Source organism: Cibotium barometz, chromosome 17 (assembly GCF_041138505.1).
Source record: "Cibotium barometz isolate CiBa-2024 chromosome 17, ASM4113850v1, whole genome shotgun sequence".
Lineage (NCBI taxonomy): Eukaryota > Viridiplantae > Streptophyta > Polypodiopsida > Cyatheales > Cibotiaceae > Cibotium > Cibotium barometz.
In genome coordinates this window covers 27,099,031-27,124,719 of record NC_141062.1, presented here as the reverse complement: position 1 = coordinate 27,124,719, position 25,689 = coordinate 27,099,031, and the positions used below count along the sequence as shown (strand labels likewise).

General features: G+C 44.9%; 1 protein-coding gene across 1 annotated transcript in view; it reads right to left on the bottom strand.

Moving 5' to 3' along the window:
- Window positions 1-25,327, bottom strand: part of LOC147629840 (ferredoxin-thioredoxin reductase catalytic chain, chloroplastic-like) — a 56,218-nt gene extending 30,891 nt beyond the window's left edge. The window contains exons 1-2 of the mRNA XM_086811369.1: window positions 24,993-25,327; window positions 24,266-24,375 (exon numbers count right to left, since the gene is read on the bottom strand). Of these exons, the coding sequence (XP_086667495.1) occupies window positions 24,266-24,375; window positions 24,993-25,104 (222 nt within the window). The 5' untranslated portion in view covers window positions 25,105-25,327. The remainder of the gene's footprint in view (window positions 1-24,265; window positions 24,376-24,992) is intronic.
- Window positions 25,328-25,689: the final 362 nt, after the last annotated feature.

Genomic DNA, 25,689 nt, shown 5'->3' with positions numbered 1-25,689 from the left:
GTCCTTGACTATTCTTAAAGGTGATGCTTCCTTCAGCACAGTGAATGTCAGCATTGTTTGCAATTAACCAGTCCATACCAAGGATTCCATCATAAATCCCTAATGGTAAGCTTCTGAAATACCCATGGGTTGATTCACCACCCAATTCAAATTCAAGATCTCCCACACAATGTCGGGATACTTCTTCTTTTCCACTAGCTAACTCAACAATCATTGCTTGGGCTGGTTTTTGATCTAACTGTAACTTACGCAAGCATTTTGGAGAAAGAAATGAATGCGTACTACCACAATCAATCAAGAGCTGGAAAGATCTACCTTGATAAGTAGCCGGAGCTTGGATAACAGAAAACTGCTGATTAGGTCCTTGATGTTCTACAGCTGCATGAATGGTGGCTTGCTCTTCTTCTTCCATCTCTAAAGTCGGTTCACCAATCATAGAGCAGACACGGGCGGTCACTCCACGACCTCTACCACGTCCACCACTACCTCGTCCAGCCTGACGGTTATTAGGAATCCAACGACCTTGAACTACCCGGCCGCCTTGTGGAGCAGCAATGACACTAGGATTGAGAGAGGGTCTTGCAAGTTTGGGGCATTCATTCCGGAAGTGGCCAACTTCATTGCAATGAAAGCACCTTTGGTCCCCATAGGATTCTGAAGTGGAATTAGCATAACTGCGCGCGATAAAATTATTGGGATACTGACCAATAGTGTTGTGGCGGAAATTCGATTGGTAATTCCTCTGAAGGCGCCCCCTTGGATTAGACTCAGGATAGACTCTCCTCTTTGCTTGACCACTCTTTACTACTTTAGCCAGAGGTTTGGCTCGGGTAAGAGCATCTTGCAAGGTAGTTGGCCTCATTGCTTCAAGGCGAGAATCCAAAGGTTCATTCAGCCCTTGGCAAAATCGGGCCACTTGTTGAGTGATCGACATAGGTGGAGCATATTTGCCAAGTGTGACAAATTTTGAGTAGTATTCCTCCAAGGTTAAGCTAAGCTGCTTGAGGCTGAAGAACTCATTCATCTTAATAGATTCATGAGATGGGGGAAGATAACGGTCCTTCACAGCTTGCTTAATGTCACTCCAGGTTTGGGTATCTTCAGTGACGCCCTTATCTCGGTACCATTGCTTCCACCAAAGTTTGGCGTCCCCGGTAAGACGGAATCTGGCAAGCATGGATTGATTCCTAATTCCTGTACCAGCAGCCGAAAAGTAATCGTCCATGGCTTCTATCCAAACTTCTGCATCCCTTTCAATCTTTGAACCTGCCTCATTAAATGAGGGAGGTTGCATTTGTTTGAGGAGAAGCTTCTTCTCCTGTATATCTGTATATAATGCATTGGGAGCAAGAAGTTGACGATCCTGGTTATCAATATGAAGCTAAATTTAGAATCATGTCACTTAGGCGGTTTAATACACATAAGACAATGAGTGTGAAAATCAAAACCTTTTATTCCAAGCTTTAATATTTACAAGTGAACCAAGCCATTTACAAGGATTGGACTAAATCCAATCTTATTTATTTACATGGTAGTCCTCTAGGGAACCTAATAAAGATCTGCGGTGGTAGCATTGAAAAAGTAGGGGGGTTCTCCCATGGTTTCAAGAACTCGATAAGTCTCTGGTAGGGGAGGTAAACCACGTCTAGAAAGACGGGTAACGGCTACTCTATCAGGGGATACAACTTGAGTCACACTATCATAAACCCATCGATTCTGCAACATGCGATTCCCATCGATAGTGACATAGGTGTTACGAGAAGTGCCAATAAACCAGAACAGGCGAACCATCTGCAACATCTCCGCATATCGGATCCGCCTCAAGTCATTGGTGAGATTGCCGACGTGCTCAGCTCGAATGATGAAATAGGTAGATCGACGATGCCAATGCTCAGCTCTGTTCCATCCCCTTTCGATGCGAGTGTAATGAGGAAGGGTTAGCTTGTCTACAATGTGCATCATAGTCTCAAAGAACTCAAATTCGGAAGAGCGACAAGCAGTCATGAACATGCATTGGAATACCAGGAAGCGAGAATAAGGATCCATCTCGTCCTCCTGCGTCCAGCCGTAACTAGATTAGTTTAACAAGAATTCCTAGAGCAACAAGAGAATACAATATGAAATCTCCCAAGTCTAAACCTGCTCTGATACCACGTGTAAGGACCCCTACCCGTAGGGCAGGGGAATCCTTGTGATAGGCGGTTAAGTCTCGTGTTATTTTCCGATTGACGACACCTCGATCTCGTAGAAATACGAGGTTACGAGCAAACGGAGGGACCTAACTCTATCTCGCAGGGGAAGTATAGTCATCCTAAAGGAAATTCTAATCCCCAGCACGGAATGTGCGTGGAGATAAAACAAGACCCACACTTGGTTCAAGGAAGTCAACGCCTTTTTCCCCCCGTATTTCATGAGGCACGGCCGCTGGCTCGGTCCCCTAAAACAAGTCTTGTTCGGCACTCTACTATTCCCTAAGTATCGTAAGTTACGACTAGTAGAAAGCTACCCGACTGATCGGGTCCACCCATCCTTAGAATGGTACCGTCAGGGCATCCATTCTCCCACTTTCCACACACTCACCCGTTCAATTGTTTTCTAATTAAGTCCTACCACACTGTGAAACACTTAAAAACAAATTCCTTTGTTAATTAATTACACTTGATTCCTTAAAAGAAATCTTCCTTAGCACAACATTGAAATCAACAAACATACTTACAGTGAAAAATATTTACAAAGACCCTGGAACCGGGCCGATATTCCAATCCAAACTTCCATGTCCAAACCATAACCATAACCATAACCACAATCCAATCACAACCACAACCACAACCAAAACCACACCGATGATCTAGAATTCGATCTTCCAGCCTCAACCAGCTGGGTAAACCTCACGGACCGTCTCCCCTCGTCGTCAGCCAGCCGATGAGGGCCAAGCCGTCCTGTCACCCCCTCAGGTACTGCCGCTTGTACCAAACCCTCTCGCCCTTCGGAGGAGACGTCTCCTCATGAGGTGGGGGTTAAGTCACCGCACTAGCCTGGACCCACAGAACTAGGCAGCATATATACATCACCCTGGTGGTGAAATCCAATTCCCAGTGGCATAGGAGGGGATTGCCCTGGGCCGACTCCCGGCCTCGCTATATCCTCCGCCCGGCTACACAGGCAAGCACGGAGTTAGCTAAGGGGGGGAGAAGCTGTACCTGCATGTTAGCAATAAACCAGTAGTATATCCAATAAAAAGAGACATAGCCTTTATTCAATGAATTCATACATTAATAAAAACCATCGTTTCGGAAAGACAATGATTCAAAAGCAAGATTATTTTCTTATAACTTTACTTAAGAGTAACCATAAGGTACTTTAGGCCATCTATACTAGGGGTTTAACCTTGGTTCCTTTCCTATTATTTCGAATCTTTGCATTAAGCTTCATAAGAGAGAATTTTACTTAAACTTGTTAAATGACCAACCTGGTTATCGTTTTCGTGCCTATTCGCTTCAAGAGGGGCGAAGTCGATTGCAGGGACGCGATTCGCTTCATTCCCTCCTTGGGCAGCGCGTGGTTCTTCATTTCCGCGGCGTTTCGGCGCCATAGGAGCACTAGAGTTTTAAGAGGATAGAGAGAGAACGGGGTGAATATAAGAGGTTGGGAACTTTGAGAGAAAAGAGAGAATTCTACTGGTTCAAACGGATTCAAAAACAGAGTCCGTTTGGGGTAGGAAAAGCTTGTTGGGCTTATGGGTAGGAAAGACCTCTTAGCCTAAGTTTAAGTCGCCGCATATGGGGGGGGGGGGGGGGGGAGATTGAGAGGTGTCCTTAACTTGGAGAGCTCTTGAGAAGAGTGTACGCCTAGGGAGGCCTAGGGAAGAGTAAGGCAAGGGTTGGAGAACAAGCACACTTTAAGTCTATTCACACGGGGGGAGCGGGGGGAGAAGAGTGTAGGACATGTCCTAGACCTTGAGGGAGGGCTTGCGCCTAGGGCCTTGCTGGGGGCTTGCTTGGAGAAGGGGGCTGGGAGGGTCCTTTTATAGCTGCTGGAGGGTGGACGTCCGAGTGCGGGAAGGCGACACCTGGGTGGTGTAGGTGTCCGGGAGAGAGTGTGGGCGCGAGACACCTGGGGGTGGAGGTGTCTCGAAGAGAGAGAAAGTGTGACACATGGGGGTGGAGGTGTCCCCAAGAGAGAGAGAGCGCGACACCTGTGGATAGAGGGTTCTGGGAGGAGGGGGTACGTGTAGGGGTGTGCTGGAGGGTGCGTCTAGGTCGTGTACACACTTGGGTGTCCCGGGTGGATTGTCGGTCGTTTCACGGGCAGCGCCCGTGGTGGGGCCCACGCCGGCCGCCCGCCGTCGTCCCAGGGGGGTCAAAAAATTTTTTTGACGAAAATGTCCGGCCTTGCCCCGTGACCATGGGGGCGTGTTCCGTTCGTTGATTAGACGCCTGGATAGTTACTATTTTAGGTCGGAAGTTCGCAGATTTAAGGCTTAAAAGCTTAATTAAACCCATTCCGGATACCCGTTTTTAGTTCAGAAAAAACTATTTTAAGCGTAAAATTACGCGTAGATTCCAAATTTGGATTCAAAATTACAAATTTCTAAGCAAAAATGGCTCATTTTTCAAAAATAGAAGTTTTCTGATCGTAAAAATGACAAACTAAGTTATATTTTTCAACTCTGAAGCAAGTACATTGTTATTTACAATCGGTATGTTATATTTTTCAACTCTGAAGCAAGTACATTGTTATTTACAATGGGTATGTTATATTTTTCAACTCTGAAGCAAGTACATTGTTATTTTTCAACTCTGAAGCAAGTACATTGTTATTTACAATGGGTATGTTACATTGACATAGTATGAGGTAATCCCTGAGAGGGAGGAATTGTTGAGAATCAAGGTCTTACTTGTGAACCCACTCTTAAGAGTGAGGCAGTGTGTTTGTGTGTGAAACTACCTCTTAGAGGCGTATCAAATAATATCTTGATATTTATGTGAGTTTGACATAAGCAGTGATGTCAAGAGGCAACCTTTGTACTTATAAAAGGTATATGTACTTCATTGATTTAATCAAGCAACTATCATATCATTAAGTCATGCAATACTCTCTCTCTCCATTGAGTTTTGTCTTTTCTCTCTTAACTCTCTCTCCCATAACCATGGCTGCCTATCTCTTCAAGCCTCCATAGCTACAGCAACCTAACTCCTTCAATTACATGTACACCACAACTGCCTCCATCCATGAGATGCTTCGACAGGTTCGTCTAGCATAGAAGTATTATCATCCACAAAATTATGCTCATTCAAATCTAGTCTAGCTGTGGGTGCCTATTTCCACACAAGTTTTGGCGATAATATGCATAGATGTGAGTGTCTATATTTGTAATTGCATCTAAATCTTTGAAGATATTCATCTATTGATGCCATTTGAAACAAAAATGTCTAAGGCAAAGTCAATCCAAACAACGATATATAGTACAAATTTAAACTCAGCTTTTCACATCCAAGACGAGCACCCTCTATTTCATCACATGAGGCGCGATTACTTGGGCTACGGAGGAGGGGACACCTCTACGTTATGACGAGGACGGCACCCGTCTTAACCTTCAGTTCATCCACTTTTGGATTTCGGCCATCCAAGCCGTTTGCTTCATGTTTAACTCTTCCAAAGTGCCTCCTTGAAGTAGACACCCCCTTCAAGACAGATGAAGGAAAGGGAGATAAGGTTTCCAAAAGCATAGAGGCCGGCTATTGGTCCATCTTAGCATAGACCACACCTCTCCCATAAATGGAGAGGGTGCCTAGTCAAATAGCTTGGCCGACCGGAGGAGTAAATGCCCGAAAATTGTCTGCCCACTCATTAATGAAGTGTGGATGCCCAAACTCACTTATAAGTTGTCCGGTCGTACTTTAATGAAGTGTGGACCTGCATTTACAGGTCTTGTACCTGGGCCTACACCTGTGTTTTCTATTTGCTTCATTTTCTTTCATGGTATCAGAGAAAAACGCTGACCTGTAAGCAGAAGAGAGCTGCGTTTTCTGTTTTGAAGCAGAGGCTTCGACAGTTTGCTGCGTTTTCTGCAAATTGCAGCGTAGAAGGTGTTGCGTTTTCTGCAGATTGCAAAGGCTTCCTCAAGATTGCTGTGTTTTCTTCATCTGAATTTTCAGCAAAGATTGCTGATTTTTATGCTGATTGGATTGTTGAAGCCCTCGCCTAGGTGCTAAGGACAGGGATCTGCATCTTCGAGACATCTTGCTTCTTTCTCTCCTTTCAGTTTCCCACCCTCCCTCCCTTTTCTTCTTGTTGTGCACAGCTTGAGAGAAGGATTTGCTGATTTTTTCATCCCCTTTCTTAAGAGAAGGTTTCTTGTCAGAGGACATGACTTTAAGAGATTTCTCTCCTGCTGCTCCTTTACAGTTTCTTCTCCAGTGCCTGGATCTCCCACCCACCCTCTCTTCTAGTCTTGCTTGAGGAGGTTTGGATTCTTGGTGGTGATGGCTTCTGGAAACCCTCCCCTTACTTCTACCAACTATTAGATTTTGGTCATACTGGACTCGGTTAACTTTGGAGGCTTCTTGTCTTTGGGTTGTTGTTGCTTCTCCTCAGTTATTGGATCCTGTTTATCGAGGAGTTTATGATGCTTCTGCTAGGATGGTTATCATCCAATCTTTGTCATCTTCCATACAGGTGGAATTTTTATCTGCTTCTTATGATGCCTCTCAGTTGTAGCTTGAACTTCAAAGGCGGTATTCGGACTCGGGCATTGCCTCACAACATCAAGAGACTAGGGCCAAAGTGGCCCCCATGTCAGTTTCAAATTCTCTTTCTCCCTCTCCACATGACACAATCCTAGTGATCACAGCTATGACTTCTTCAGTAGATGTTAGGGTCACATCGGATGAGGTTGAGGATCATTCACTGATTTCTTTCTCTGTTAACACTGCAAATGATCATGCCTACCCTCTCCATGGTGTTGATGATATTTCTCTGGGTTGAAGTTGTTACTTCAGAGTGTCGGTATTGGACTGACCCTCTGGTGCTTACGCAAAAGGCTTACATGAAATGCATTGTGAATTTTCCAATGATTCGGAAAAGCCAATCAAAAGCCACTTCATTGATTTGCTCAATGACTTTGAATGGTCCATAGTACCTGGTGGAGAACTTAGGACACATTCCCTCTTTTCCAGGCCTCTTTCTGAGTCTGGCTTTCTCGAATACCCAATCATTTTCTTTGATATTCAATTGCCTTCTATGCTTATCTACAGCCTTTTTATGCTTCTCTTGGGAACGCTCAATGGCTGTCCGCACCTCTGTAAAGGCAATATCAAGGTCTCTGACAAATTCATCGGTGGCAAAAATCTCATCTTTTGTACAAAGAATGGGTGGCAATACCACTTTGCAATAGATGATCTCAAATGGAGCCGTTCCTGTAGAAGCATGCATTGTGTTGTTGTATGCAAACTCCACAAGTGGCAGATACTTCTCCCAAGAAGTTTTCTGATTAGCCACATAGCATTTAAGCAAATCGAATACGACTAAATTTGCAGCTTCACTTTGTCCATCCGTTTGAGGATAATAAGCTAATAAAAATCAGCTTAGTGTCCATATTGTCAAAAAAAGCTCTCCAAAAGAGATTCGTTGTCATGGGATCTCTGTCTCCCACAATTGACTTGGGCATATACCATGATGCTTAAACACCTGTGACATAAACGTTCTGACCATAAATGTTTATACCATGACTTGGTCTTTCTAACAGGCAAGAAGTGAGCTTGCTTGCTAAACCTGTCCACAATAGTCTATATTGCATCATTGCCATTATGTGTACAAGGCAAATCCATGATAAAATCCATAGCAATGCTTTTCCATGGTTGGTTTCAAGCTGGCAAAGGCTGAAGCAAACCATGAGCCTTTTGCCTATCAAATTTCCCTTTGACAAGTGATGCATGTACGTACATAAGCCTCTATGTCCTTTCTCATACCTAGCCAAAAGAAATACCTCTCAATTGCTTGAGTGGTAGGTATTATTCCTCTATGTCCTGCATAGGGAGGAGCATGGCATTCATCTAAAACCTTTTGCCTCATGTTTAATAACATACATAAGCAACTGTCTTTCATGAGATAGCCATCTTTTTTTACATACAAGGCATGTGCATGACCAGCCAGCAAATCAGCCCATATATCTGTAAATTCAGCATCCAAATGATACATGTCTTGCATCCCAGACAAGTCTTGATGGGAGGCAACTAAAATTGTAGCCACGTATGGCTTTCTCGATAAAGCATCTACTACCACGTTTTTCTTGCCAGGTGTGTGCAAAATCTGAAAATGAAACATGAAGAGGAAATTGGCCATCCTCATACATTTCTCTAAAAGCTTGGTTCGCGTTAGAAATACTGCTAGCTTTGATGATCGGTCTTGTGTCACCATTTGGCCACCCGAATGGTTCACTCTTGCTTTCACACTATGTACATATTAGCATTTGGGCTTTATGAGTATCTTGTTATGCCTTTTGGTCTTACAAATGCCCCGGCTACATTCAATAGAATGATGGATCGCATATTCCGTGGGTACAGGAAATTTACAGGTGTCTTCTTTGATGACATACTAGTCTTCTCGAAGACCGAAGAAGAGCATAAAGCTCATTTGGCTATTGTTTTTGAAGAGCTCCATAAGCATAAACTCTTCATAAATGCAAAGAAGAGTGAGTTCTTCTTGTCAGAGATACATTATCTTGGACATGTTATGTCCAAAGATCGAGTGCGGATGGATCCTGCAAAGATTGATGCAATTCGGAATTGGCCCGAATTGAGTTCAGTGCATGAGATCCGTAGTTTTCTTGGATTATATTCGGCACTTTGCATGGATTGCTTCTCCTTTGCATGATTTGACAAAGAAGAAGGCCGTGTTCAAATGGACTAATGTAGAGAGATGCATTCCTCAAATTGAAAGATGCAACTACTCATGGTCCAGTGTTGATCGTTCCGGATTTGCAAAAGCCTTTTTGTGTGGAATGTGATGCATTTGGAAATTGCATAGGGGTTGTCCTTAATCAAGAGGGACATGCCGTGGCTTATGAGAGTCGTAGATTGCATGATGCAAAGCTATCTCTTGGCATTTATGAGAAAGAGCTCTTGGCTGTAATTCATGCACTTACTATATGGAAACATTACCTTCTTGGGGCTGATTTCACTGTGAAGACAGATCACCAGAGTTTGAGGTATTTTCTTACTCAAACTAAGTTGTCAGAGAAGCATATGAGGATGGCCAATTTCCTCTCTATGTTTCATTTTCAGATCTTGCACACCCCAGGAAAGAAGAATGTAGTGGCCGATGCATTGTCACAAAAGCCGTATGTAGCAGCTATCTCGGTTGCCTCTCATGGGGACTTGTCTACCATGCGTGATTTGTATCATACGGATGCTGATTTTGCCACTATTTGGGCTGATTTGATGGCTGGTCATGCACATGCCTCATATGTGATCAAAGAGGGTTATCTCATGAAAGATAATTGCCTATGTGTGGTGTCTGACATGAGGCAAAAGGTTTTGGATGAGTGCCATGCTCCTCCATATGCTGGTCATAGAGGCGTAATGCCTACTACGCACATGATTGAGCGGTATTTCTTTTGGCCAGGTAGTACAGGTTTAGCAAGCAAGCTCATTTCTTGTCGGTCAAAAAGACCATCAAAGCTGAGCATATGTTAAAATATATCTTGCACAAGTGTTCAAACATCATGGAATGCCGAAGTCCATTGTGGGGGATAGAGATCCCAGGACTACAAGTCTCTTTTGGCGGGCCTTATTTGATAATATGGGCACCAAATTGGACTTCTCATTAGCTTATCACCCTCAAACGGATGGGCAAAGTGAGGCTGCAAATTCAGCCGTGTTGGATCTCTTGAAATGTTATGTGGCGGATCAGAAGTCTTCTTGGGAGAAGTACTTACCGCTTGTGGAATTTGCATACAACAACACGGTGCATGCATCTCCGGGAAAGGCCCCGTTTGAGATTGTTTATGGTAAGGTGGTTTTGCCACCCATCCTTCGCACAAAGGATGAGATATTTGCAACTGATGAGTATGTAAGAGACTTGGATATTGCTTTTGCTCAGGTGCGGACAGCCATTGCAAGGTCACAAGACAAGCATAAAAAGGCTGCCGACAAGCATAGAAGGCAATTGGATGTTAAAGAGAATGATTGGGTATTGCTGAAATTTGAGAAAGCAAGACTTGCAAAGAGGCCTGGCATAGAGAGTGCATATCCTAAGCTTGCAACCAGGTACTATGGACCTTTTCGAGTGATCGAGAAGATCAATGAAGTGGCTTTCAGATTGGCATTACCTAGTCATTGGCACATACACAATGCTTTTCATGTGAGTCTTCTTCACAAGTATGTAGGGCCGGAGCCCAGTGAAATGCTCATTGAGGATCCACCAGAAGTGGATGAGCTTGAGGAGATCTTGCAGCCAGAGCAGATTGTGTATCACAAGGAACGCAAGCTTGCTGCAGGCAAAGTTGTGAGGCGTTACCTTGTGAAGTTTAAGAACTATCTTCCCATTGATGCTAAATGGGTAGATGAAGAGTTCTTCAAAGATTAACCGCATGTGCTTCAGACATATTTGGATGCATTTCAGTTTTGCGGACAACTGTTTAGAAGCGGGGGGGAATGTCACCATTTGGCCACCCGAATGGTTCACTCTTGCTTTCACACTATGTACATATTGGATTAGTGTCCATGGCTTATGGAATATGCCTATGCAAGTGATTGACACGTGTCATGCTGTATAGTTGGATATGATATTCCGCTGGGACTTGATGTTATCATGCCCGGAATATCTGGAGGACTTGGCTTTCCGCTGGGACTTGTGCCTTTGTGTACATGCCCGAAAACGCCTAGAGGACTTGGCTTTCCGCTGGGACTTGTGCCTTTGTGTACATGCCCGGAAACGCCTGGAGGATTGGCTTTCCACTGGGTTTGGTATTGCGTATACTTGCCTGGAAACGCCTGGTCTTATATGGTTTCATGAACGGAAATTGCTCATGCCAATGCTGCATTGCATAGCATCTTTATGTGCTTGCCTGCAAATGAAATTGCATGCTGTTTTCATGCCTGCATGACCTATGTGTAGTTCCGGGTAAGGGGACGTCCGCCCGTGAACCGTGCGTGTGAAACTGTCTGCTGACATGGTTGTGTGGCATGTGAACAGGTGGTAAGTATTTCCCGATCTAGGCTCAAATAGCCCTTAGGACTTGGCCAATATTTATAAGTGAGTGCGTTCCCATTTCATTAAAGTTTGGGCGCCCAAAAGTCACTTATAAATTATGACCTCTTCCAAGTTCACACTCACTGAAGTCCCGAGGCGGACAAGACTCAATGTCCAGGACCTAATCCTCCCCTTTTACTCATAAATGGGCATCTCCCCATGTCCCTTCACCTGATTGGACCCCAATTCACTTACTTATTAAGAGAAATTCGTGTTTTCTCTTCATGAGGATTTTTGGAGGCTGAAAACTCTGTTTTTCCACCATTTCTCTCCATTTCCAAGCTCTCCATAGCCATACCCAACTTGCTAGGGTGTTTTCCAAGCTTCCAAGAGTGTTTCCAAGTGCTAATCACTCTCCTACTCACTCCCAATGACTGAAATTCAGCAAAACAGCTCTCATTTTTGCTGTAATTTCTGGTCTTTTTGCTGAAAACCCTAATTTCAGCCTTCCTTTCTCAAGTTGAACCATAGGGGAAGCTTTCCCAAGGTTCCCTTCATCCTCTTGAAGACTTTTGTCGCGAAGGATTGTGGCAAATCGAAGATATCAACACTTCTAAAGCTTCCAAAGCGAAGGCTTCCGCTTGCAACAACTTCTATGAAGACTGGTAAGGTAATTGGACAATGTATTGTCATTACTTACTCAGTAGAAGGGCAGGACTCCTTGTTTAGCCGCCCTATGTAGTATTTCTCTTGTCCTATGTGCTCTTGAAGATGTTGCTACCTTACTTGGTAGAACATAGAGTCAATGGTAGAGAATATGGGCACTGAAGTCGGGCCGGGCATCAAGGCAGCTCCTTGGTGATCTACATCGACATACCATTGTTTTCTAAATGCTGAATTTCATATGCATTGGCATGGAGGATTTGGCAATGGATGCCCGTGAAACTATGTATTGAATTTCTCCAATAGTAATACAATTTACTCAAGGGAGGGGTCGGCCGTTCCGGCTCATTGTGTGCCTCTTGTCAATTCAGCAATTTACTTCTTGTATTTGAGCAAGTGTCCTTCAAATCTTAGTGTATTTAAGTGTATAGATTAGCATTGTGTTCAACCAAGTTACACTTGACTGTAAATTCAGCTCCCAATAAGTAGTGTTTCCATATTGTAAGAGCGTAAACTACAGCCGATAGCTTCTTCTCATAGATGCCAAGAGAGAGCTCGGCATCATGCAACTTTCAGCTCTCATATGCAACGGCATGTCCCTCTTGATTTAGGACAGCTCCTATTTAGCTGCCACATGCATCACATTCTACACTGAATGGCTTCTATAAATCAAGAATTACCAAAACCGATCTCGATATAATGGCATTTTTGAGGTTATGAAAAGCATCAATTTTTTATTTTGACCATTTAAATGCAACTCGTTTCTCGGTAAGTTCATGCAATCGCAAGGCAATCATTGCAAAGTGAAATATGAACCTCTTGTAGTATGAGCTTAAAGCAAGGAAACTGCGTATCTCATGAATAGATTTGAGTTCCGGCCAATCCTTAATGGCTTGGATCTCAGAATCCATTCGCACGCCATCTTTAGATATTATGTGACCAAGATAGTGAACATCTGAAAGAAAGAATTCACTCTTTTTGCCATTGATTCTTGTTCATAACCCCAGGGAATACATGGATTACATTTTAAGCATGGTGTTCTTCACTAGCATGTGTTCCATGGTGTACATTATCACCAACCTCTTCGTCACAAGCTTGTCTTCTTGCATAAATATGCACACCACTCTTTGTATGGCTGGCCATAATGCTTAAAAACACTAACACTTAGTGTATGCAAGATAGGGTCGTCTTTCACACAGAAAGAAGGAAGATCCTAGGCTCTAATACTAATGTAATTTTGGTCGGGGTTGAACATAACCTTGACACACACTTAAACTATTAATGCTCGTAAACAAGGTGATTTGGCACAACACAAAACAAGATAGCAATGCTGAAAATTGAAATAACACTACAATAAGCTGACCCCCCTTGTAATATGATTTGTATTATCAAGGAATTTTACATACAAGCTCCATGGGTAGTAATGCCAAATTTCCAACAACATTCATGCATATGAAATCAATTTCAAACATGTTGTGTCGGTCTAGAGGTTGAATCCACAGCTTTCCTCGCAAAGAACCTCACTCCCCAATCCCAATATCTTGCCACAAGCAGCACTGCTCCACTGGCATCCATACACATTCAAGTGTGTGCCAGGCCGAGACGTAGGAGACCCTGAATGGCCAAGAACGCGGATGTAGAGTAAGTTTAAAGAACCCAAGATTCGGTTGCCATTCACAGACACCTTCCAGCTTTAGGTCAAAGTAGTGATGAAGGAACACTCCATAGCACTCCCGGTTGAAATTAGGGTTTTTGCAGAATTAAGGTTTCAACAAAATTAGGGTTTTTGCAAAATTAAGGTTTCAACAGAATTAGGGTTTTTGAAAATTAGGTTTTTTAGGTTTTGCGAAATTAGAGTTTTTAAAATTAGGGTTTTTGCTAAATTACGGTTTCAACATTTGGAAGAATTTGTCAGTAAGACAGAATTGCTCAAAACCCTTGCCATCATGTAGAAATCCATAAAAGAGTTGAGAATTAGGTCAATCCGACACTAGATACCTGTTATTTGACCATGAACAAGCTCCTCCACACATGAGAACTTCCAAACAACAAGCAAGAGAGTGTGTGGACTGATATCAAAAGCATAGAGGCCGGCTATTGGTCCATCTCGGCACAGACCACACCTCTCTAATAAATGGAGAGGGTGCTTGGTCAATAGCCTGGCTGACCGGAGAGGTAAATGCCCGAAAATTGTCCGCCCACTCATTAATGAAGTGTGAATGCCCAAACTCACTTATAAGTTGTCCGGTCGTATTTTAAAAAAGTGTAGACCTGCAAATCAGCAAATTGAACTATAACTCTAATAAGCTTAAATAAAGAGTTTAGAGTCACACCTACCACCTGTCTACAATCCACAAGCGAGGTCACAATACAGATTCACGCGCACGATTCACGAGAGGGAATCTCCTACCCATAAACTAAACACACAAATCTTGCAAGCAGTAAAACAGTTCTAGGCATGCAAGTATGCCATGCATAAGAATGTGCTGGACAATCCCCCTTTCATTTAGCTTGTAACGGGTAGTCATTCCGGGCGCAGACATTACGTCCCTAGGCCAACCGGAATATTGTACTCTAAATATGGGCACAAACAGAAGCCCACATCCTCACATATCCAGCCTACTAGCTCTTGGCGTAGACATAAGTCCCCTAACATGAGGTGCCAATCCACATGACCATTGGCGTAGACATAAGTCCCCTGCCATGAGGCATCATGTCCACTATACAACTCGTCCACCAAAGGTCCAAAGCTCGTCTCGAGGTTGAAAGCACAGAGAATGGCCAAATGGTGACACCCCTTCAAGACCCCAATGTCTTTTCTGTCCCCCTCCCTCAATGTAGCCTCCCTTTGAGAGCGGCCAGCCAGAGTGATAGCCTCCCCTCAATTTGTTCTCATCATTATTTGACCTCATATGAGAGTGAATTTTCCTCTCTGGAGGGTTGTAGTCTGTACTATTGTCAAACACCGTTGTCCAACCATTTCAACCTCTAATTATAGCCGGAGCTGGAAGTCCTTGATAGCGATGATGCAATATGGACAATGAATGGTAGAGTTGTACTGATGCATGAACCTAATGCCCAAAGTGAGATTTTGTGCCTATAAAGGTGCCATTGTTAGCGCATATGCATCTATCAGTCTATCCATGTAGCTTGAGCTCTATGTTCTGCACCTCAAAATACATGTAGCAAAACACCTCCTGAGAAAGCACTACTCAAATTAAAGATCTCTATGGTCATGACTAGCAGCTAGCCATTTTGCACTGCTGCTCGTGATATCGATTGTTCTGCCTGGATATCAAAGGGCACCAGTACTTTGACTACATTCACCTTGCCAAAGCATTTGATGATCCTTTCATGCAGAGCCTTCCTTTTGTCAACAAGGACCCATAATTGGATACCAAGATGAGAGAATGGTGCTGATCCTCCCTTTGACTGATGTGTATCCTAGCTGTTGCAGCTTACTGGAGTCCTGCAAGTTGGGGCAATGCCTCTTAGAACATCCCACTCCATGGGCATCTGAATCACCTAATCCCTTTCTTACAAGTTTCAACCTCTTCTAGCCAATGTGTAGATTTGTGGCCTTCTTGCTTGAACCCTCCCTCAGACTCTGTTGTGGTGCTTATTTCGAAGAGAATGACTGCGCACTGCTGCTATTCTTGAGCAATGAGAGCTCATACTTCAGGGCCAAAACAAGGGCTTCATCAAAAGTTCAAGGCCATCCCTCTAGGCCACAGCAAGGGGAGAAACCTCTGTTGGGATCTCTATACAAAGCAATCTGACACATAGCTCACTGCCCCACAAGGTGTACCGTGACGTGTGATCGCTCATGCTAACATTACCATGTCAAGCAGTCTCTCCACAAAGCAGTCTCATGCATGGTATTCATAGTTCAATTACCCATCACCTGCCCTGTGTTGTCACATACTGTGATGCCACCACAGTTTTCCATACGGCAAACACATACGAGTATGGAAGTACAGAAAAAGTACGGTTCAGACCACCAAGAAATTCCATACGTCAGATACCATATGGCACCCTAAATTTAAGGAAAAACATGAAATCCCCATAGGATCACCTTGTAGAACGCTCCTGGTACAAGACTCGAAACCTGCAAACAAAACGAAGCAAACGTGAAGGGGGTGAAGGCCTGACTCACCTCCCAACCTTGACAGTCGTGGGCAAGCCCACAAGTCTTGGTTGTCCCCACCAAGCCACGAGCTGAGCTAACTAGATGGACGTACCGACCAATCTCTACCTCGTGACGTCCCATATCGCCACGAAGCTACCCTCGCGGGCCTCGAGACTGCTGCCGGCCTCGGCTGCATAAAGCAAATGCACATCTGCACTAGATCTAGGCTCCTAACCATAGAGCTCTCACAAAGACACGCGAGACTCTATATGAACTAATGACTAACCTTGGCCACCCTTTTATAGGCTCTTGGCCGGTCATCGAGCGTCCACACTTGGGCGCCCGCCCGTCCATACTTGGGTGCCCGCCCGTTAGTCTCCCTAACTCAGCTCGCCAATCAGCCTGCCTAGCTCCAAGCTTCCCCAAACCTCGAAGCTAGTCTTGTGTGCGTGTAGCACACGATAGATACACACTGTGCACATGACATACTCCCCTTCCTCTAAGAGCTCACTCCTGAGCTCACTAAAAAGCCAGGGTAATCTCTCTGAAAGTAGTCAATGTCTCCCATGTAGCGTCCTCCTCAACACGATCCTTCCACTTGATCTTGTATTCCGTGATAAGCGTATTCCGCAATCGTCTTTCACGAAATCCAAGAATCTTTTCAGGTTCGTGTGGAACAAATGTCATATCCTCGACATCTATGATTTCTTGAGGAGTAACTAACTGGTCTGTTCCACCCAGTACTTCCTTAAGTCTACTGACATGAAATACGGGATGAACTTTCACATGAGAAGGCAAATCCAATTCATATGCGACTGAACCAATCCGTCGTGTAATACGAAATGGTCCAGATCCCCATACGATCACCTTGTAGAACGCTCCTGGTACAAGACTCGAAACCTGCAGGCAAGCCCACAAGTCTTGGCTGTCCCCACCGAGCCACGAGCTGAGCTAACTAGATGGACGTACTGACTAATCTCTACCTTGTGACGTCCCATACCGCCACAAAGCTACCCTCGCGGGCCTCGGCTACATAAAGCAGGTGCATGTCTGCACTAGATCCAGGCTCCTGACCATAGAGCTCTCACAAAGACACACGAGACTCTATATGAACTAATGACTAACCTTGGCTACCCTTTTATAGGCTCTTGGCCGGTCATCGGGCGTCCACACTTGGACGCCCGCCCGTCCATACTTGGGTGCCCGCCCGTTAGTCTATCCCTAACTCAGCTCGCCAATCAGCCTGCCTAGCTCCAAGCTTCCCCAAACCTCGTAGCACATGGTAGATACACACTGTGCACATGACAACATATGACACAAAAAACCAAAGAAACTTGAAAGTTGAAACTGCAAAGATTTTGGGATTAGAAAAAACATAAATGATGTAGAGCCAGAATCCAAACTCTGGACTTTATATTATTGTTTACATCATACATGTATGATCAATGATGTATCATGTAACATGTTACATAAGTAGGGAGCGTGGAGTGGACAAATGCCAAAACCTGTCACATGTAGCCTGTAGGCTGTGCCATATGGAGTCTGGACAAACATGAGGAGGTCCAAGCCTCAAGAAAGGAAATAAAACATGAGTGGAAGCAAGCAAAAACATGGATGATGGAGTGCTCACTGCTTAGTGGGCAAGCCGCAAAACCGATGAGCAGTGAGGAAAAACATAAGTAGGAAGTGGACAAAACATAATTAGAGAGTGGAAGAATACTAAGTAGACCTAAGCCTCATCAAAGCTCCCCTCATCCTCAGCATGATCAATGGGCTCCTCATCCTCATCTGCAAACAACTCCTCCTCATCGTCATCATCATCAAACTCATAAGCCTCGGTAGCAACTGAGCATATGTCCCAACATGGATAGAGGATGGCTGGCCAACTGTAGAGGGTGGAGCAATCGAAAGAGGCTCCAAAGCCTCATCTGCCTCTGCAATAGCCTCTTGCAAATCTTGTAAGGCAATCAAGCGCTCCTCATCTTTTTCTTTGTTAAGCATATCCAATGTGATCTCCTTTCTCTCATAGCGTCTTTCTTTGATCTTGGAGATGAGCCTAAGTTTTTGCGTATGAAAACAAGCTTCTCCATATGAGAAGGGAGAAGCTTGTTTCTTCTCTTAGTATAAATGAGAGAAAATGTGCTCCAATTTCTTTCACATGGGGAGGCACATGTGCCTTGAGAAGGCACCCTAAGTGCAAGAGCTTGTAATTTGGGTGTGCAAGCCCCAAATGTCTCCCACCATTTCACACCCTCTTGCATTCTTTTCTCATCTTTTGCAATGGGACGAGCAAATGTGTCGCTTTCTCCCTTATACTTGTCGAGCTCATCAATGAGATCTAATTGCAAGGCCAAATCACCCTTAGTGTATTTTTCCAACAATGTCATCCATCCATCATGCACCTCTGAATCACTATCTTGCTCTTTTCGTTTCCATACAGGGTGCAAGATATAGCCACAGCATGCAATGGTGTGTACAACATTTCCCATCTACCAATGCATAAGTCTTCCATCTCTTTCATCTTATTGGCCTCAATGTCATGTTCTGCACTTGCTCTACCATACGATCTGTAAGCTCATACATGAGGCCCATGGTGGCTCCTTCCCTGTTAGCCAAGCACAGAATCTTCAAAATGGGGGCGCATATCTTGACAATGGTTCTTGCCTCTTGCCGAAAAGATGAAGAGAACACAATGTCTGACACCTCAATTACCTGAGGGATCTTTGATGCCTTCATTTTTACAAATTTATCATCAATCATCAACTTGCGCACACCCTGCATACGTCTCTCATCCAAGAGAGTAACCAACATAATAAAAAAGTATACAAACCGAGTTATTGAATGCTTCACCAAGTCCTCCTTGCTGCGTTTTCTAAACAATGCCAACATTGTGGACTTCCTTGTGACAAATGTGACAACTTGAGTAGCACTTTCGCAACCCAAGAAATTTTGCCAATGTTCTCAAACAAGAGGTGCAAGCAATGGCATGCACATCCAGTGTAGAAAATGGTCGGCCACTCCTGTTCAACCAATTTCCCAGCCTGAACGCAATTCAATGTGTTATCCATGCATTGTCATATTTCTGACTATACACATGTGGAGGAACACCATGGAAGGGTAGGTATAGACCCTGGTCTATGTTCCAGGCATGGTTTAGTACATGTGGAAGGACTCCATGGAAGGATTGAGATCCTGGTGTGAGCTCTTGGCATGATTGGTTACATGTGGAAGGGCGACATGGAAGGATTGATATCCTGGTGTGAGTTCCTAGCATGACTCAGTACATGTGGAAGGGCATCATGGAAGGGTGGATACCCTAGTAAGAGTTCCTGGCATGCTGATGAAGTCTCATGGAAGGGTGGACACCCTGGTGAGCATTCTTTATATCTTAATGGGCGGTGCCCGAGAAGGGTTTGGTACAAGATGAATAAGTTAGGAGATGAAATCCAGAATATTATGCATAAAACATTTGTGTGTGTTTTGACATGCATGAATGACTTGTCTTGACTGCCTGGACAATGCCTGGTATTCTTACTTGTGATTGTCCATGGGCTTCGAGGACGCCTGGAAACCCTGTGGACGCGTGAGTGCACACCTGTTTGGGACTAAGGTGGTGGTCTTATGTGTTTTGCAGGTGGTAAGTGACCCCAAACTCAATTTACGGCTTATATTTTATTATACTAAGGTTTATTAGTGCAGGTGTTCACATACACTTAAATTTGGGCGGACAAATTATAAAGTGTTCACATACACTTAAGTTTGGGAGCCTGGAGGACAATTTTTAAAGTGTTCGCATCAAAAGGACCAGTTTTTAATAAAACTTGGCCATTACTCAAGGTGGGCAGCCCATCAAGCCAAAACAAAGGACCAGTTTTTAATAAAACTTGGCCATTACTCAAGGTGGGCAGCCCATCAAGCCAAAAAAAAGCTCCACAAGTTGCTATTCTATGAGGGAAGGGCCAAAATCAGCTAGGCGCCCCCCTTTCCAACTGTTTTTGGCAGTGGAACATCCTGAGCTTGAGACAGGTGTCAGTTGAGAATGCAAAAACAGCTTGGGAGAGCTGGTCGGTGATGGACAGGGCTGATTTATAGCTGGTCGCTTGCCTCCACAGCTTCTACAAGTAAAAGCAATTCTTCTCTCTCAGGCGACCCCTTCTGGCTTCTCTACAAGGCTGGTCGACAACTGTACAGCAGGTTTCTGGGCTGAATTTTGATGCTCAGAAGGCTCGGAGTTCAAGGCAAACGACAAGGCACCCATCTCATCTCTTGGGGTGACCTATACAGCATGTTTGTCACGTGCACCCTGCACTGGGCTACACAGTGACACACTGGCATGATCTTAACAGTGCAAAATTTGTACAGAAGTAGAACCTTTTCTAGGATTATTTGCTGTACGCCGTGACCCCATTGTGAGCCCTCAGTCCAGGAGGTTTTCTGTGCGCACGCTTCCGTATTTGTGATAGTGGTATCAAAGCTTCGGTTCTCTAGTCGATGGTAAATCCCCTTGTTGAGGGTAGCAGATTGAGTGTTCTGGGCACGTAAGATTACTATTTTGGCAAAAAATTTTGATTTGCAATCATGGCTGATCATGTGAGTGATGATAAGCATGTGATGAATACACCCGACAAACAGATGCAATATGAGGTGCCCAAGGATGTACAAAACACCTCACTTTCCACACCACTTCCAGATGTACTGTTTGAGTGGGAAACTCTGAGACGCCAAGTTAGGCAATATGTGATGAGACTGCAACACTGAGAGCCATACAGGAAGATCCCGATGTACAGAGGGTTTTGCAGTCTAAGAGAAAGAGTAATACAAATGGTGAGGTCTTCAAGGCCATAGTTGTCCACTTGGGATATTCGAATCCCAAGAAACTGGCCAAATCTTATTCGCACAAAAAAGGAAAGATGAAGAAGGATGTATCTCATTATGCCACTCATACAAACTCTAAGGAGTCTGATGATGCTTCCTCTCGTTCTCGTCATGCCTCTCAAAAACGAGAACACTCCAAGCATGAAGGCTCTTCTCATTCTCGGAGTAAGGGAGACAGATCTGTTTCTCCTGACAGGTTACGTAACCCAATTTTAAATCAATAAAATGAGATATTTCATCTCTTCTCTCTCCTATTTCAAAACTAGATCCAAAAAGTAAGCTAAACTGACCCAAAAATGGTCAAAAATTGACCAAACTGATCTAAAAAATTTTAGAATCAATTTGCTTGGTTAGAGGCTCACTTTTTCCTATAAATAAAAGCCTCCCCCTTTATAAAAGCTTAATGGTGTTTATGCACTATTACTCTACTCTTGTCCTAAGCCATCTACATTGAATTTCTTAATAATTCAATTATTTTTGGCCTAATCCTCTCCAAAGTGATTTGGTGGCTACTCTTGCTTCAAACAAGAGTAGAACCCTCAATCCCTCAAGCCAAAGAAGAGCTTACAAGCTTCATGTAAGCTAATTTTCTTACTTATTTATGAATTTAAATCTATGATTTTCTTGATTTTTATGTTTTACAGTTAATTGAATTAAATTCAAATGCTATGCCTTGATGAAAAGGCCACCCCCTTCTCTTCTTTACATTACAGTCTTTCTTTCTTTTTTCGAGAAAAGATCCTTTCATTAGTTTAAAAAAACGCCCACTGGGCTACAAAAAAAAACTCTCCTACTCATAAGAAGACAGAGCAAAGATCCAATCAAGGCAGCTAGGGAGACTCTCCCTAGGTGCAAAAAGGTACAAAGATCAGTACAAATGACTGAGAGCTATATCATACAATAGGAGGGGGGGAAAGCCAAACAAGTGGCCTGTAATGCCAGCGGGGGTACCCGCGTGAAGTGTATAGAAGGGGCCGCTGCGCCAAGTGGTGTGGAAGGCCTGGCGCCGCATCCGAGTCGCCTCGGATGCAGTCATACTGTCCGCGCAGGGTGTGGATTAGCTCCTACCAAATCCCCCGAACAGTCTCTGCTGGTGGCTCCAGTCTCCCCTCAAAGGCCCTAAAGCACCGGACTCTCCAGGTGAACCAGATGGTGAGGCTGCTGAGGAGCTCCCATCGTAAATCCCTCTCCTATGTCCAGACGGCGGACGAGAAATCCGGTGAAGGAACAAGGCGAGGCTAGCCCCTAATGAATCTGATGGCCTGGCTGTCCTGCTCCGTCTCGTATCCCAGAGCAGGCCCTGACGATGTCGACCAAGCAGCGGCACCCCACGTATACATGCCCTCTGGAGAGAAGGGGGCCAAAATGTGCAGCATCCTCAGCCAAATCTGTTGCGCCTGTGGACAGTCCCATAGGCAGTATCTCTGTGTCTCCAATGGGTGGCCGCATCGGACACAGGTCGCCGGAAGACCACCGTAGACAAGCCAGGTGCCAACTGCAGAGCCCCTGTGGGCAACCAGCCACTGAAAAGTCGAGATCCTGCATGCCTGTCGACTAGCCCAGAGCCTGGCCCAAAAATCCTCCAGGAACTCCTGTGAGAGTCCCTGTAGCCGCCAATGCTCCGCTGCGGCTTGAGAGACCATCCTCCTCGCAGTCAAAATATGCTTCCCCAACCGAACAGTGTACTGGAAAAAGATAATCTCTGTGGCCTCGGGGGGGACGCATAAGGATCATGCCACTCGTACTCGCCAGGGTCCCACTGGAGCCGGGCCAAGGGGCGCGCAGCATATGCCCAAATGCGCCAATCAGAGTCCACATCTGCAGGGTCTGGATCAATATGCCACTTCCGGGAAGCGGCGGCCACCACTACCCGTATCCTCTGAAAGATGCACTCTGCAACCAAAGGCAACTCCGCCTCCACTCTCTGAAGTCTGCCCTCATCTTGGATCTCATAGTAGAGGCATCTGCAATCCTCAGTGCAAGCTCTGACAGCAATCAGGATCTCCATCTGTGTAAAGGCTCCCATCCACCGTGGGGCCGCTGGCTCGAAAGGCGTGAACCACTCCTCAGTGAGTGCCTCCTGAATGTCATCCCTCATAATCAGCCCCCCTCTAAAGTGACTCAGCCTCTCCACCTGGACCGCCTCTGGGAGACTGCAGAAGGCCTGCCAGTCTCCAAAACTGCGTGCTGGGCCTGCTCCCAATGGTCCCCAGGCTAGACGAGGCCGAGAGCCCAGCATATGACCCTGCTCAGTGCATACCGCGGGGCTCCAGATGAGCGGCTGTCTGGCCCGCTCCTCATCACAAGTAGGAGGTCTCTGAGAAAGCCCCGGTCTCAGCAGCTCCCAAGCTCGCAGGATGCTCAAGGCAAATCTGTCCTCCCATCCTCTATTGAGGCCTGTCCTCCTCATCTCTATGAAGATCCATCGTATCTCTGGTACCCAAGTGCCCCCTGTTGGAGGAGCCCTAGCCTGCAGTCGTTGAAAAAGAAGCTCCTTCCAAGGCTCAGCGCCTGGAAGCAACCCCCGAACAATAAGCTTCAGGGGCGCAGCCTACAGGCAAAAAAAAGCACAGTGCCATAGGCTACAGTCGTGGGGAAAAAAGTTCAAACTTCAGCTTGTACATTTTCTTACCCGGCTGCCGCTTTGAAGTTTGCTTTGCTTGGGGGGGGGCTCAACGCGGTCACGTACAGCAGCCGCACAGTGCAACAGCACGCAGTGCCACGCACGTCAAATCGGCAGCCAAAAGTTTCGAAAACCCGCAATTTTTAGGGCACCATACGGAAAACATTCCGTATGCTTGTGGGCGGACGTCCGGAATTCCTAGCGGACGCATACAAAAAAACTATGGATGCCACCATGTGATAGCATCACCAGTCTGTAAGCAGGAAAGAAACCTCTTGCTGTGGCGACTCTCCCTAGAGCACCCTAACCCCCTTGCCTGCTGCTATTCTTCCCGTTGCTTATAAGCAATGAGCCTCTTCCGCCTGTGTGCTTCAGCTGCTTCCTTCTTGAGCATGTCTTTGTGGCTTGTTTAAATGGAAACTCCTTCCAGCATGACAAGTTGGCCTACCCAAGCTTTGCTGGAGGCATTCTGTGACTAACCAAAATCAACTATACTGAAACACCTACACAGCAAAAGAAACTTTGAGAAGTAAGAAGGTGTTGCCAAAAAAAACAATTCAGGCACTATGTACCAATCCCATCCCCACAACAAAGGCTGCTGCTCTTGTGGAGCCATTTATGGTGTCATTCTGCAGATACCTTTTGACCCTCATTGTTTATGTAAAAAAATTTCTTTTATTGAATTCAAAAAAATATATCTTTTATTGAATTCAAAAAAAATTTTGAGCTTACAAGGATCTCTGAAACCTAAAAAAGTGCAGCGCAGTAAAAAGGAACCTAACCTTGATCACCACTGCTGTGACTCCTTTGTCCATGCAGAAATACGTCCCAGAACGGCGTGCATATTGCTCTGAAAATTTTCTCATCGCCTCAAGAGACTTTTGAGGATCCGCTGCACCCCCAAAAAAACTCTGGTATCAGGGTCATAGAAACACCGATGAAACAATGTTCACTTGGAATACAAACAAGAAAAGGCTTCCAACACGACCCTTCAAAGGGTTTACTCTCCAACTTTTGGATGCCCTCCAAGTATCATGTCCAAATATGGTAAGTTGTAACTTTAGGCAAAACATGATCATGAAAACCTTCATGTGACATATTTTGTTATCGTAAAGCCCATGATGTGACATACTTTGATCTGCCCTCAGCAGGCATATGCCATATGGACAAGGGAGCACAAGGCATATGACTTGAGGGACTTATCTGCCTGACACACGATCTGGACAGGGAGATTTTGTCCAAATTCATAGGCATGGGAAGATCTTACATCCCAACTCATCAATGGCCAAAACAGAAACCGACCGCAACAATGGGAAAACTGACCTAAAATTTGGTATTACAATTGCAATTGCATTTTCACTACTCTCATGGCCTGGAGCACAGCAGAGCTATGCGTTGCAATGAGAAAACACGTAGCTCCTCAGAGGTTCACAGTAAACCCAACAGTTGTGGTCATCTGGATACTGACAGAGCAAGCAAAGATGGAAAATTGTGAAGAAAAGACCATACCAGATGCTCGCGGAGTGCAGAGTCGACGAGCGGAGCGCCATTTCTGTTGGTGGTGAAGCAAAGAGGGGACTGTGTGGACCAGAAACCGCGATGAGTCCAGAATTGCCGCCATAGGTTTCTGAGTAGATTAGAAATGATGGCGAATTCAGAGGCCGAAATGATCAGTGTGTGTACGTTGACGTGGCATGCCAACGTGTCAATCCCCTATCTTACAAACTTTGCAACAAGTGGCGGTGACTCATCTGCCTAGCATTGACGTGGGAGGTGTTCACGCGTACATACAAATACAGGCTTTCATGACATCCAGCTGCTGTTCACACGGCGAAACTCACATTATAAGTAGTGAAAGATTTATTGCGCTTTAGGATTTTCAATATTGTCAATGGTCTCTTCGACTTCTGGTTTTGAAAGAGCAGGTTTCCTTGTTGAAGGTGGGTTTTGGACTCCATCAATTAAAGCTGCAACCCTTGGAAAGTTTTGAGCTCCATGGGCAAGGTCACATTGGAAGGGTCACTATCCTGTATAATGTTTACTTCCAATTACCTATAGCAAATTATCACATCTACTTCTCTATCCACTAGGGTTTCATCTCTTTCGACCTCCCTACTTCTCCATCCACTAGGGTTTCATCTCTTTCCATCCACTACTTTAGCACTCGAGACTATTTGTAAGCAATACTCCCAAGGTGATGTTCAAT